The 14,730-nt window shown below is 37.2% G+C and overlaps 1 protein-coding gene across 4 annotated transcripts in view; it reads left to right on the forward strand.

The window, feature by feature from the left end:
• The window catches only part of NCOA1 (nuclear receptor coactivator 1), a 105,208-nt gene that overhangs the window by 65,019 nt on the left and 25,459 nt on the right, over positions 1–14,730 (forward strand). For all 4 annotated transcript variants that reach the window (XM_086700112.1, XM_086700113.1, XM_086700114.1 and 1 more), the window contains exons 12-15: positions 2,384–2,501; positions 4,213–4,381; positions 5,403–5,717; positions 14,180–14,281. In XM_086700112.1, the coding sequence (XP_086556238.1) occupies positions 2,384–2,501; positions 4,213–4,381; positions 5,403–5,717; positions 14,180–14,281 (704 nt within the window). The remainder of the gene's footprint in view (positions 1–2,383; positions 2,502–4,212; positions 4,382–5,402; positions 5,718–14,179; positions 14,282–14,730) is intronic.

A 14,730-nucleotide genomic window follows, 5' to 3' on the forward strand; every position in this document is an offset into this window, starting at 1 on the left:
AAATTTTTTGTAAAAATAAATTTCTAAAGGAAATCTTAAAAGGTTGAGGTAACTTTTAGAATAAAAACCAACTTTTAAGCATAAAGCCTATGCAAACAGAACTTTTACTTGAATCAAAGTTGGATTTGTTCGGGTTTATCTTCCTAGTCATCAAACTTAGCACATGAATCTTAGTTCATTTTGAGAAATTTTATCTAGCTTATTGATATTTTCCTCACCAGGACACCAATGAGGTATTACTACTCATTACCTCATTACCAATGAGGTCCTATTACTGAGTCAAATAAACTATCTTATAATATTCAGTATTGATGGTAGATAGCCATATAAATTTTCTTTGACTCTTAAATATAATTAATTTTGTCTAGGTTAGATTTCTGAAATAGAATAGGACTGAGGAATTAATGTGTGGAATAGAGCAGTGGGACAGCTTTAGATAATCTTCTTTGACTAACTTCCTGATTTAAATAATGATAGGAAGTAAGTGATTCCTTTCCCATCATCATTTGTGGTTGGTGTTGTTTGGTGGTTTTTATTTGTTTTGTTTTTCGGAATCTACAGAATTTAATTTTTCTATCATTTGTCATGACAGACAAGACAAATTTAATTGAAAGCTATAATTATTTGTATTTAGAAGTGAATGTGTTTTGGGGCGCCTGGGTGGCTCAGTCAGATGAGTGTCTGACTTCGGCTTAGGTCATGATCTCATGGTTCCTGGGTTCAAGCCTCACATTGGGCTCTGTGCTGGCAGTGTGGAGCCTGCTTGGGATTCTTTCTCTCCCTCTCTCTCTCTCTCTGCCCCTCCCCGACTTGCACTCTTTCTCTAAATAAATAAATAACGCTTAAAAAAAAACAACCTCCAACGCATTTTTAGTTGGGTTTTTAAAAATTATACTAGTTTTCTCAGGCTGCTATAATAAAATACCACAGACCAGGTGGCTTAAACAACAGAATTTAATTTTCTTACAGATCTGGAGGCTAGAAGTCCAAGGTGAAGGGGGTTGGCAGGTTTGGTTTCTTCCGAGGCCTCTCCTGGGCTTGTGGATGGCTGCCTCCTTGCAGTGGCCTTGTGGTCATCCCTCTGTCTGTGTTTTGTCTGTGTCCTAATCTCCTCTTCTTATAAGAACACCAGTCATCTTGAATTAGAGCCCACCCTAACTTCCCTGCCCATCTCTGAAGACCCTGTCTCCACATACAGTCACATTCTGAGCTACTAGGAGTTAGACCTTCTCATATGAATTTTGGGGGAATACAGTTCAGCCCATAACAATGATTAATTAATATATGTCCATTTCAGAAATTACAAATAACCATTAGAAGCACTAAAAGAAAATAAAAGTCATCCTTAATCTCACAACCTAAAATCTACCAAAGATAAACTCCTTTCCAGAATTTTTTTCTACTCATATATACTAAATAATTTGTAAAACCAGAATCATTCTGCACATAATATCTTGGTTTATGGGGTCATTTTCTTTTTCATTTAGTTGGACACTGTAACTATCCAAACCAGGGTTCATTAAACATTCCCTGAGTTTCTGGAATTGAGGTTATTTACAATTTTTCATAGAATAAACAGTACAGAAATGATCAAGTTTTGAAAAGAAAATGCCTAACCAAAACTTTCTAAAATGCATATACTATTTTCTTCCATTACAAGATATAATTTGATGTCTTTTTTCATTTGTCATTGTTATAAGCATCAGTCGTTATACTGTTATACAGATGTATTCTTAGTTAACAGCTACAGAACTTTGCCCATTTTCTAAACAACCCCAGACTGCTGTGCCCTATAGTTTCTGTTACTGCCTTTTATAGAACATCTTTTGTTTGCCACTCTCATTTCATGATAACACTGTCCCTACCTATAGTGTATTATACTGCCCTGTAGATATTATACTGCCCTGTAGACTGAAAAAGCAGTTAACCAAAATTGTTATAATTATCTTTAAAGAAAATAATTTCTGGGGTGCCTGGCTGTCTCGGTCAGTGGAGCATGCAACTCTTGATCTCAGTCAGGGCTGTGAGTTCGAGCCCCATGTTGGGTGTAGCTATTACTTAAAAATTAAAGAAATAAAAAAGAAAACAGTTAAAAAGAAATAAAAGAGATAATTTTTGGCAAAATTCTTAGTGATTCTCCTATGATAACGTCAACTTACGTGCAGGCCTTTTTACATCAGATTGTCTTTGATTCAGAGACTTTTTCTTTCTCACTGGTTATTATGTGGCCACATTCTAGATAGTTTGTTTCTGAATAAGGGACCTTTGTATCATCGAAATAATATTTTATAGGGGAAATCTCATTCTATTACACAATATATTACTTCTGAAAAATACTGTCTTTTTATCTTCCACTGTGATCCTGACTTCTTGCTTTTTCCAGGATTACCGGAGCTGGAATTGGAAGCAATTGATAACCAGTTTGGACAGCCAGGAACAGGTGATCAGATTCCATGGGCAAATAATACAGTGACTACCGTAAATCAGAATAAACCAGAAGAGTGAGTAACACATTTCCTACTTTAAAAAACATCAGATGGGGCGCCTGGGTGGCGCAGTCGATTAAGCGTCCGACTTCAGCCAGGTCACGATCTCACAGTCCGTGAGTTCGAGCCCCGCGTCAGGCTCTGGGCTGATGGCTCGGAGCCTGGAGCCTGTTTCCGATTCTGTGTCTCCCTCTCTCTCTGCCCCTCCCCCGTTCATGCTCTGTCTCTCTCTGTCCCAAAAATAAATAAAAACGTTGAAAAAAAAAAAAAAACATCAGATACTTGGGGTGCCTGGGTGGCTCAGTCGGTTAAGTGTCCAACTTCGGCTCAGGTCACGATCTCGCGGTTTGTGAATTTGAGCCCTGTGTTGGGCTCTGGGCTGACAGCTCAGAGCCTGGAGCCTACTTTGGATTCCGTGTCTCCCTCTCTCTCTGCTCCTTCCCTGCTCGCTCGCTCTCTCTCAAAAATAAACAAACATAAAAAAATTTTAAAAATTAAAAAATTAAAATTATCAGATACCAATTTCAACAAAGGACTACTTTTCCCACACTGGATTCCAGCCTACATTGGTATTTTGTGAGCTAGTAGTAGAAGTGAATGTTTAATGAAAAAAAGGGGATGTAGGAAGACACCAAGTTAAACAGATTTACTTACTGTGTGACTGCAAGGCCGGTATGTATTGTAATTACCAAGCGATTGACATAGTATGCAGTGGTTGTTTTATTTTTCATCTCTTGCTTTGCTTTGATTGATTCTTATACAGTTTCTGAGACCTGTAGATGAAGTGAGCTCAGTATAACAATTATTCTGAAAGCTCTTGAGCTTTTAGTTGTATAATTATTTTGTCCAGAGTTTCTTTTTGGAGCAAGATGGTTAATAAGAGAAGGTACATTTTACATCTACTTAGTGTCCCATCTTGATTACAATTTAATTGCTTAATTGACATAAGTAGCTCTATTCCAAAACATTAGAGAAGAGTACATTTCATACATAGCAACCAAAGGATGACTAGACAGTATCGAGTGTAGCTTAGAGTTTTAACTATGAACTGCATTCCCACTTACCTTCCCCCAAAAAGAATCCTTAAAATTATGTCATTATATTTGTATTATTAATATTATTTTCTATATATTTCTAAATTTTATGCATCAATTGGCATCCTTTTGGATTAGACTATGTATTTCCTTCATGTAATCAACATTTTTTTGTTGTTGTTGCTTAACACTGAGCATGTTTCTTTTTTCTAGTTTGATTTCTTGGGTAAATGGTCATCATGTCATATTATCAATATGATTTGATCATCTTTGAGAGTTAAGTATAAATAGAATAAATCTTACCATAGGCTGGATGATTTTTTATGAGATTTTGATTGATTTTTATTTTTGATTTTCACCAAAAATTGTTTTTCCTTTCTTAACTATGTTTAGTTAATTTTTTAGGCTAATTCTATAAGCTAACAGGAAGAGTACGGAAGCAAAGTTCAGTGATTGACAAAATAGTGAAAATACATTCCGGCTACATATAGAACACTTACAAGTTTTTTCACATAAGTGTAGAACATTTCTTTGTGTAAGAATTGGTCGAAAAAGCATCTCAGCAAAGACCTTTCTAGAATAAGACTTGCATATGTGTTCGTATCATATATACATATATATATTTGCATTACTGAGATTGAATACTTATTTGCTGTATCAGTCTTAAACTTTTCTATCTTTTGATTCTATAGCCAGTGTATTAGTTCACAATTAGATGAGCTTCTCTGTCCACCAACAACAGTAGAAGGCAGAAATGATGAGAAGGCTCTTCTTGAACAGCTGGTGTCCTTCCTCAGCGGCAAAGATGAAACGGAGCTAGCTGAACTAGATAGAGCTCTGGGGATTGACAAACTTGTCCAGGTATTTATTAAGCTCGGCCTTATATAACTGATACAAATCCTGAGAAGCTAGAAAATTATTTTTAAGCAAGATTTTTCAATACTGTTCTCACTATGTTTTTTGTGGTTTTATAATTTATTCTTGTGAAAATTCTCAAAATATATAATAGCTAACTAATGAGTTTTTTAAACAAAAAATCATAATAATTACAAATAGTTAGAATTAGAAAGTCTTAGCGTTTCACTATGGAACAGAATCTTAGAAGCTCCCCCTAGAATAGAATCCAACATTATACCATTACTTCTTATTCTAGGACTTAATTTATCCTTCATTCGTGCTAGACCTCAACCTATATATTCCATGATGCTCCAACTTCCAGGCATTTTTCACACTGTGAGGTTAAAAAATCAACATTCTTTTAAGGAGTAGAATATAAGGTATCAGAATGCATAGCCCACAAAAAGGGGAAGTTATGTTTCATAAAGTTTTCCTTTCAGTTACATACACCGGGTCACAATTTAAATTAGATTTTTTACAGTGAATAATAGTATAGATTTTGAAAGCCATAGTTATGGCATTCTGTTAGGCCAGCTATGAATTTTTTTCAAATAAGAGAAAAGGATGAACTTTGTATTTGAGATAGAAAAATGCTTAATTAATCCCTCCTTTAGGAATCTAACTCCTCATGGTAAACTATTACAGGTAAAGTGTGTTCTCTCTTAGGCTTTGCAATGTGGTTCTTTTTAAACCTTTTAGCTTTATCTCACTGATTTTAGGGCCTTTTGTTTTAACCATGTTTTTATCTCTTTTCTGAGATTTTAAACATCTCAGTTCATCTGTTACTCCATTTCAAAAGTTAACTTTTCATAAGTGATTCCTTCAAGTAGCAAACTCCTACTAGAGAGCTTCATGACTTCAACATGAATATTTTATAATAAGACGTTCTAGAGGTAAATGTTCTCAGATCCAAGATTATATAGAGAAGCATGTCACGTATTGGCATTAACTTATTTGTCAAATGTTCTGGCTTGCTGTCCAACAGGGAGGTGGATTAGATGTGTTATCAGAGAGATTTCCACCACAACAAGCAACACCACCTTTGATGATGGACGAAAGACCCAACCTTTATTCCCAGCCTTATTCTTCTCCTTCACCTACTGCCAATCTCTCCAGCCCTTTCCAAGGCATGGTCAGGCAAAAACCTTCACTGGGGACTATGCCTGTTCAAGTAACACCTCCCCGAGGCGCTTTTTCACCCAGCATGGGCATGCAGCCCAGACAGACTCTGAACAGACCTCCCGCTGCCCCCAACCAGCTGCGGCTTCAGCTTCAGCAGCGCTTGCAGGGACAGCAGCAGGTGAGCACTCTTTTTTAGCAGGTGATACATTTAAAGGCATGTGCTGGCTCCCTCTCTGAAATAAGAGCAGCCTAATTGCTACAAGAAAGGTATTAAGTGGGAGTAGTCCCACAACCTTTATGAAAGACTCAAAAAACTGTCCTTGGTCTGCTAGGATAAAATAAAAAACACGTTCATTCAGCTAAAGGCAACTGGCTGATAACAGTACTGTGAGACTTAAAATTTTAAAGCAAGTGGATTTTGTTTTTTGAGACAAAATATTTAGGACGAACGTCATATCATTATTAAATTAATAAAGAGAAATATGTAGCTTAATTGATCAAGTAGAGCATCAAAAGGTACTGTTATGATTGATTGATGGAACAGAAAATGGAATCTTTGTTGTTTGAAGTTGGAGTGATTGAAGCTTAATGATGTTATTATATTAGGAGAGTAGAGTAGAGGAAAGGATAGTTTGGGGGTCTGGGGAGTTGTGGATGAGTTAAATCTTCTGTCTCATGACAGGTAATGGATGGGTGTAATGGCATAAATATTTAAGATTGAATGAGCAGCACATACAGAGATAAGCATCAAGACCAAAAAAGCAAATGGTTAAAAGTATCAGCTCTGGGAAGTGGGACCAGCACTATAGACTGTTACTTCTTCTTATTTATCTTTTTGTATTTTTTTAACCGTCTGTATGTATTACTTTGGATTTTCTGTAAAGTATTTAAAGCAATTTCCTAGAGTGTTAGAAATTCAGAAAGGAAGAGAAAGAAGGAACTAAATTATATTAGAAAGGCAATATTATATAATGTTATAGGAGCTCTAGATTCAAGTCCTACTTCTGACCTTACGTAGGTGGGCTGGCAATCGAATGATTTACCCTTTTAAAGCCTCTGATTTCTGATTATAGCCATAAAAGGAGACTAATAAATAACTCCTCTACCTCATTGGCAGTGTGTAGATTAGATGAGTTAGTACATGTAAAGATCTTAACATAGTGCCAGGCATGCAGTAACACTAAACACTAGCTCTTATTATCAAATTATATTCAGTAAATACAATAAGTAATATAAAATGAGTTTCCATTCCACTTAAAAAGAAGGTGATGAAAGGGACAAAGAGAAAGGGAGCTCCAGACGAGATAGGAAGAAATTATTAATGGTAGAATAACAAAAAAAAGGAATACTATTTAAAATTCTAGGGTGGAATAAAGAACTGAAAGAGGAATTAGGGGAAGAGAGGGAAGAAAAGAGAAATCTAGAAAGGAAATAGTAATGTGTTCTGAGTATTAGTTGAAGGTAAACTACCTCTTGCTATAACTTGTCATTATTCAGTAGAGAGCACAAGAATAAGAAATGCTTATTGGTTCACAAAACATGTCATTCGCAAAACATATTTAGGGAGACTACTAGGCACTATGAGGAATACAAAGAATTAAGGAGATACAGGCAACTTTTAGAACTTCCCATCAGCTTGGAGTATTCCAAACATACACAACTGGAAACTTACATAACAGTGCAAGTAGTGATTAAGGGTTAACCCAAAAAGTAGAGGAAAACGTAGGTGTGCTGATTTTCATTTTACAGGGTAGAGTCAGTAAATACTGTTTAAAGGCAAGGGTTCATTGAGCAAGGCCAGATCAACAGTCTAGGTTAGGTTTGTGAATGGATGAGATAATAATTCGCACGTAGTTTGGGAAAAAAATCACTTTTACTTTGATTTTTTCCTAAAACATCTGATTAGCAGAGGTAGCAATGCAGAGGGTACACATGAAATAAGGGTGCAAATAGACGAATGTGGCTCCTTGTTGCTTCCTTTAAATATCAGGGAGACATGTCCAAAGTTTGGTGGTCTTGGTAACCCAACAGAGTGAAGTATCCATCAAGTTAGAGAAAGTTTTGAGCCCTGAGATATGTCAGTACACAAAACAACCTATAATGCCGTGTAAGACAGTACTTTGCTACCAAATGAGCCTCATCATCCAGACCTACTTTCTGGTTTCTGGACCATAAGTTCTTCTGTATAACAGTGGGACATCCCAGTCCACAGTCTGTAAATGCTTGGAGTCTTCTGTGTGAGTTAAGGGCTCTCTGCGAGGTCTGGCCAAGGCTTATCTCAGTCATCGTTTCAGTTAAGATGCTTTCAGCAACATGGAAAGAAAAAACATCAATTCAAAGGAGTGAAACCATTTTTAAAAAGTATTTTGACTCAGATAATGAGATGATACAAAGTAGAGACAGGTTGAGGTGTGGTTACCTCACAGGCTCAAGAATGTTATCCAAGGACCTACGTTCTTTCTATCTTTTTACTCTCTAATCCCTGGCAACTAGAAAAATGGCTCTAGTGGTTACAAATATCACATGCACCTGTGCATCTTTTTCCATAAGCCAAGAAACTTTTTCCAGGTTCTTGCCCTTCTTTCCTCCCTCCCACTCCAAAAAAAGAAAACGGGGGGGAAATTGTTTTTTCACATGTCTGGCCAGCCAGAACTGAGTCACATGTACACCCTTAACCACCTGATGGCAAGGATTGGCTTAGAGCACACAGTTAACCCCTTGTGCATGATTTGGGATAGTCAGCTGAACAGACTCCTAGTTTGTCATTGAGGAGGAAGGGGAGGGTAAAGGGCTGTGAGTTGGCAATAACAATACCTGATAAAATCAAGAAATGGAGGTTTATTTAAAGTTGCACGTGTTGGGATCAAATTGGTGAACTGAGATGGAACACTTGCCCTTTCTCCTGCCTGAATTCCATTAGATGACAGGATGTATATTTTAAATGAATAAGTTCATATTAGTGCAGAGAAAAAGAAAAACACTAAAAATTGGCACACTATAAATTAAGTGATTTTGAAATAGAAAGCAAACATGAGAAAGAAACAAAATAATCATATATGAACACTACAACTGCTTATGTAGAAAATCCAAGAGAACCTACAGAGGACTTAGAATTAATTGAGAAGTTTCGCAGTGTTTCTAGGAAAAAAAAAAAACAAAAAACCCAAGACATAAAGATTAATAGCAATCCTTTTTACTATCAACAACCAATTAGGAAATATAATTTCAAAATATGTTCGCAATTTATAAAACTTAGAAAATTATTAATCGTAATTGCAAGTTAAAGATCCAAACGAAGACATTAGTGACTTGAAAGACTATCATAAAGATGGCAATTTTGGGGGGCGCCTCAGTGGCTCAGTCGGTTAAGTGTCTGACTTTGTCTCAGATCATGATCTTATGGTCCCTGGGTTCGGGCCCACACCAGGCTCTGTGCTGACAGCTCAGAGCCCGGAGCCTGCTTCAGATTCTGTGTCTCCCTCTCTCTCTCTGCCTGTCCCCTACTCGTACTCTGTCTCTCTGTCTCAGAAATGAATGTTAAATTTTTTTAAAGATGACAATTGTTCTGAAATTAATTAAATTCAGTAGAATTCCAGTCAGAATCTCAACATGAAACTTAACAAATAAATGCTAACTTTATTTTAGAAGCATGAGTACGAAATCTTAAAGAAGGAGGATGAACTTGCCTTACCAGATACCAAGATTTAAAACCAAGCTTTGGAACTTAAAACAATGTGGAACTGTCATAGGGATAGACAGTTCTTCCAAGTGGAACACAGTAGAGAACCCAGACATACACTCAGATGTATATAAAGATTTTATAAGGGACAGAAGTGGCAATCAGTGGAGAAAGGATGGCCTATAGAATAAATGCTAGTACGTTTGGCCGTCCATGAGGGGAAAAAATTCGGTTAGATTCATTATCTCATGCCATGCACAAAAATAAATTCTGGGGATTTTAATGACCTAAATGTGAATATGAGATTTCTATGGCCCTGAAAAAAATGACATAAAGGAAAAGGTTGATTTTTGCATTCCAAGTTTAAAACTTACAAAAGATAACAGGGCGCCTGGGTGGCTCAGTCGGTTAAGCCTCTGACTTCGGCTCAGGTCATGATCTCGTCGTTCGTGGGTTCGAGCCCTGCGTCAGTCTCTGTGTGGACAGCTCAGAGCCTAGAGGCTGCTTCGGAGTCTGTGTCTCTTCAGAGTCTGTGTCTCCCTCTCTCTCTGCCCCTCCCCCAGTCGTGCTCTGTCTCTCTCAGTCTCTCAAAAATAAATAAACATTAAAAAAAGATACCATAAACAAGGTTAAAAGACAAGCCATAGACTCAGGGAAGATATTTGCAACCCCATATAACTGACAAAGGATTAGTATCCAGAATATCTCAGATTCATAACATGGTGTTCATGATACACTTATCTCCATAGATTGAAATCATCTGTTTACTTGTTGGTCATATCCTCTCATGCCTTCTTCCCTCTTGCCAAACACAGGAGATGTAAAACATCTCATAGGCAGGAATTTAGGACAGTGCCTGATGGTTTGAAAAAAGAAAGGTACAAACTCAGATCTACATCACAGTTTATTTCTTTTTAATGGATTTTAAGAAGATCAGTTTAAAAACCTATTTCTTGACCTTAACTATATCTCATTGACTGGAATATGGTACACAAAGAGTAAAAAGATTCTAAGATTTTAAATTTTATTATACAGTTATGAATAATCCCTAGTTGGCGGTGGGGGGGGGGGGCAAGGGGAGGAAAAACACCCTAGGAAACTAGTAGAGATGCATTAGTTGATGGGGCGCCTGGGTGGCTCAGTTGGTTAAGCGTCCAACTTCAGCTCAGGTCATGATCTCACAGTCTGTGAGTTCGAGCCCCGTGTCAGGCTCTGGGCTGACAACTCGGAGCCTGGAGCCTGCTTCGGATTCTGTGCCTCCCTCTCTCTCTGCCCCTCCCCTGCTCATGCTCTGTCTCTCTCTGTCTCAAAAATAAATAAAAACATTAAAAAAAAAAAAAGAATTTCTAAAGTTCTATTTTCAGAAAAGGACAACAGCAAAAATGGGTAGACCTGTTGCTTGTAGAAAATGGTATAACATTAGCTGATAAGAGATGTAATTATTCTGTTCTAGTTTTGTTTTCTTCTTCTCCAGCAAGGGTCTTCATACTCCCAAGAAAAGGATAATATGAAAAGGGAGGGGTGCCTGGGTGGCTCAGTCGGTTGAGCATTCAACTTCAGCTCAGGTCATGATCTCACAACTCGTGAGTTCGAGCCCTGCGTTGGACTCTGCACTGACAGCTCAGAGCCAGAAGCCCACTTCGGATTCTGTGTCTTCCTCTCTCTACCCCTAACCCACTCGCATTCTGTCTCTGTCTCTCTAAAAATAAATATTACAAAAAATTTTTTGAAAAGGGAGTAACAGTTGAGACAGGTAAAGAAATGTGATTACTTAGCCATCTTAAAACAAGTCAAGTCCACTTGTGTTATGTGTTAGGGTACTGAAGAAGAGTATGGATCTGGTAGAAGAACCACTATTGATAATTTTTTATATTATATAGAAAATAGAAGTAACCAGAAAGTAGAACTAAGATCAAAGGGCAGAAAATACAGAGAGGCAAATTTCACCTCTAGAATTCTGACAATGAAAACTGCCTGATGTAAGAATGAGCTTCTTTAAAAGAACTCCTTGTCAAAAATGTACACAGTGGCTGAATCAGGGTTTTCAATCTTGGCACTCTTGAAAGTTTGGGATAGATAATTCTAGTTATAGGGCACTTTCCCATTCATTTAAGAACGTTTAGCAGCATCCCTGACCTCTACCCATTAGATGCCAGTAGCAGCCTTTCCCCAAGACAGCCAAAAATGTCTTCAGACATTGCTAAATGTCTCTTGTGGGGCAGAATCATCCCTGATTGGGAACCTCTAGCTAGGTAATCATCTTTTAGTTTTCCTATAGAAGGACTTCTTGGTAAGGCATTGGAAAAAAAAAACAAAACAAAACATTCAGACAGACAAAATGTCAGCTGGTCTGAACTCTGGGTGTGTGTGTGTGTGTGTGTGTGTGTGTGTGAGAGAGAGAGAGAGAGAGAGAGAGAGAGAGAGAAAGGGGGGGGGTGTTTTATACATGTGGGTTGAATTTGTACTGTTCCACTGGCCTCAAGCCCCACATTTCCTTTTATAATAGAAGTCTTTTGACCTGGCCTCTGTAGACTTTTGAATTTATGTCCCCAGCTGTAAAGACTACTGACCTCTCTCCACCCACCAACCAAAAGTCAAGATTTCCGAGGAGTTAAAGGATATGGTGATCATTTTGGGAAGACTTCCTTGGCAGAAATAGAGCTTGATCTGCTTGCTAGATAATGGGTAGCATTTTAGTAGGTCAGAGTGAGGCAGCTGTACACTGCATTAGTCAGGTTGTGCACAGAGATGGTCAAGGGGAGGATGGGGAAATGAATAAGAATTATTTCAAGGGCAGAAACAGATCAATTTTGCAGAAAGTGCTTGTAGATTGCAGTAATTTCTTCTACTTCCAAAAATAGCCTGTTTATTTTCCAAGGTAGTAATATATTTCCTAAGGTTATTTTCTCAATTTTACTACTTCTTAGGCATCTTTCCTCCATCCCCACCCATTGCATTCTCACACTGTCTCACAATTCCAAGAATATATAAAGCTGTGAGTTTGGAATCCCAACTCCCACTCCCCCAGCAACGTTACTTGTCTTCATCACTGCGTATTCGTGTATTTTCACCTGTCCTCATTGCTTTGTCTTCTGTTTTTGGACTCGCTGTACTTTCTGCCTCAGGTTAACTCTGCCATCCTCCTGCCAGCTGGCATTCTCATCTTTCAAGGTCCCATTGAGCTCACTCATGCCCTTGGTCCCTCCCTTCACGTCTTCAGCTGAGTTAGTTGTAGACATCCCTGTATACACACGTACAGCACTTGTGGGTGGCGCCATTCTGTATTGGCCTGTGCCACTCAACAGAGAATTCCTGGAGGAAAGAAATATGCTCACCTCGTTAGCCTTCAAACCTTATGTAGTATCTTGCGTACAGTTAGTTTTGTTTTGTTTTGTTTTTTTATAAATCTTCATAAAGTTCATGGTTTATTTAAACGTATGTCTGTGGTCTGTAGAATTTAACAAGTATATAGATTTTTGTACTTAAGAGTCCCTTTGACTTTTAAAACCATAATGTTCATAACTTTATTTTTTAAGCGATTCCAAATGTTTTATCATATTCCACAAATGCCTGAAAATTTTCATTTTAATCCTTATATTCTGTTGAGCTTTCCCCCCAAAAACAGTTTGTTTTCTGACCTAATGGGAGTCAGAAAATTAATGAAACCAGAATTAAGAATTGAGCTGTTTGGAAATGGGTGATTTCATCACTTTTTACAACAATATGGATTTTCTTACAAAACTTTCTTAGTCTTTCTAGTTTGCATTTAGTATATTGGAATATATTAAATGTATTAAAATGTAAACTATATTGACATGTTAATGTGTTTATTAGTAATTTTTGTTATAAAATGCCATATAAACACAAAATAGTATTGATATTGTTGCTGTTATCTCTCTGAACAGTTTATTCATATCAAATTATTGAGCAAGAAATTCTTTAAGCTATAGATTGTTTATCAGGAAATATCACTTCCAAGGATGCTTGTTTTGTTACCTGATAAAGTTAAGGAATGCCTATGACCTGGAACCCTAAGTCCAATACAGACAGCATCTTCCAAACTGGAGTTCCATACAAGATTGCTCTGTAGTCATGTTAATGGCTACGTGTCAGGAAAAAAGGTTTCTGAGAACAAGTTGCATAGTATAACGCCCTCTTGAAGATCCATAGCGTGCTTTGGTCAATTAAAGGCTCATAGAATTACTGCAGTAAAGAAATCTGTTTCACCTTGTGTAACCCATCATTTCCAATACTTAATACAGCACAGCATGCTATTTTCCTGGCACATCTATTAATATCCTGCAGAACAGTGTTCTTTAGAACACCAATTTGGGAAATGCTGGTCTAAAGTAATTACTTCTTCTAGTTAAATAAATAGTCTATTTTCTCAAACCATTTGTTTCTTACATAATTCTCTTCAGTGAATGAAATCATGTTGGATTTCCCCAAATATGTACCCATCTGACAGTCAGTCTTCAAATGAGAAGTGCCTCAACTTTTCCATTCGTCTTCCAAACTTTTATAGAATGTGCCCTATTATATACTTACTTTTATATTTACAAGTGTTTAAGACCAAGGGCTGATGTTTCTTTTCTCTCCATTATTGTACTTGACTGAAATAATTAAGTATTAGCGTGTTTTAAAAAGTACGCTGTATGTACGATATGTGTATATACCTATTTGCATATATATATGCATGTGTATATATATATATATATGTACATGAATATGGATTCTGCTTTTAAATGCTTTGTCATATTTGGTGTTCTGTAGACAAGAAGTATTTGATAAATGTTAGGAATTGCCAGCCTTTTGGCAAATAAACATGGGAAATAATCTTACTAAACCTGTAATACTAAAACTTGTTAGTAATCAATGAAAAGTTTGTGTCACTCTGTGAGGGCCAAAGTATATGTTTGCATATAGAAATATGATATCTCATTGTTTACATTTTTCTCTAGTTGATACACCAAAATCGGCAAGCTATCTTAAACCAGTTTGCAGCAAACACTCCCGTTGGCATCAATATGAGATCAGGCATGCAGCAGCAGATTACACCTCAGGTACTGTGAGAAAACCAGGCATTGTTAGTACTCCTCCAGCCCAAGCTGTGTTTCTCCAAGTGTTGACTGGAGTGTCTGAAATGGTCTGTGAATTGATCTTCTTATGTAGTAGTCCAGCTTTCTTCTAGAATGAATTTATAATCGACTTGTGATACCCCTTACTGATATTTGATCTGAAGCCAAGGGTTCCCTGTTTGGTTTTATTGGTATTGTTGTCACTGCTATTAGATACCCGATGAATAAGTAGAAAACTCTTACTGCTATCCCAAATAATACCAGTAATAAGAAGCCTAGATAAGAAGCTGTGTGAATGGTAGCTGAAACCTGATCAAAACTCAGTTACATTGCTGAGTTATCTTACCTACCTTGTGTTCTCTGCTCAGTCCGAGCATCAGCGTTTTCTATTTATTTTTCATTTGTTTTAACAATCCTTGGATATGAACCCCGAG

Source organism: Puma concolor, chromosome A3 (assembly GCF_028749965.1).
Source record: "Puma concolor isolate L17-30 chromosome A3, mPumCon1.1.hap2, whole genome shotgun sequence".
NCBI lineage: Eukaryota > Metazoa > Chordata > Mammalia > Carnivora > Felidae > Puma > Puma concolor.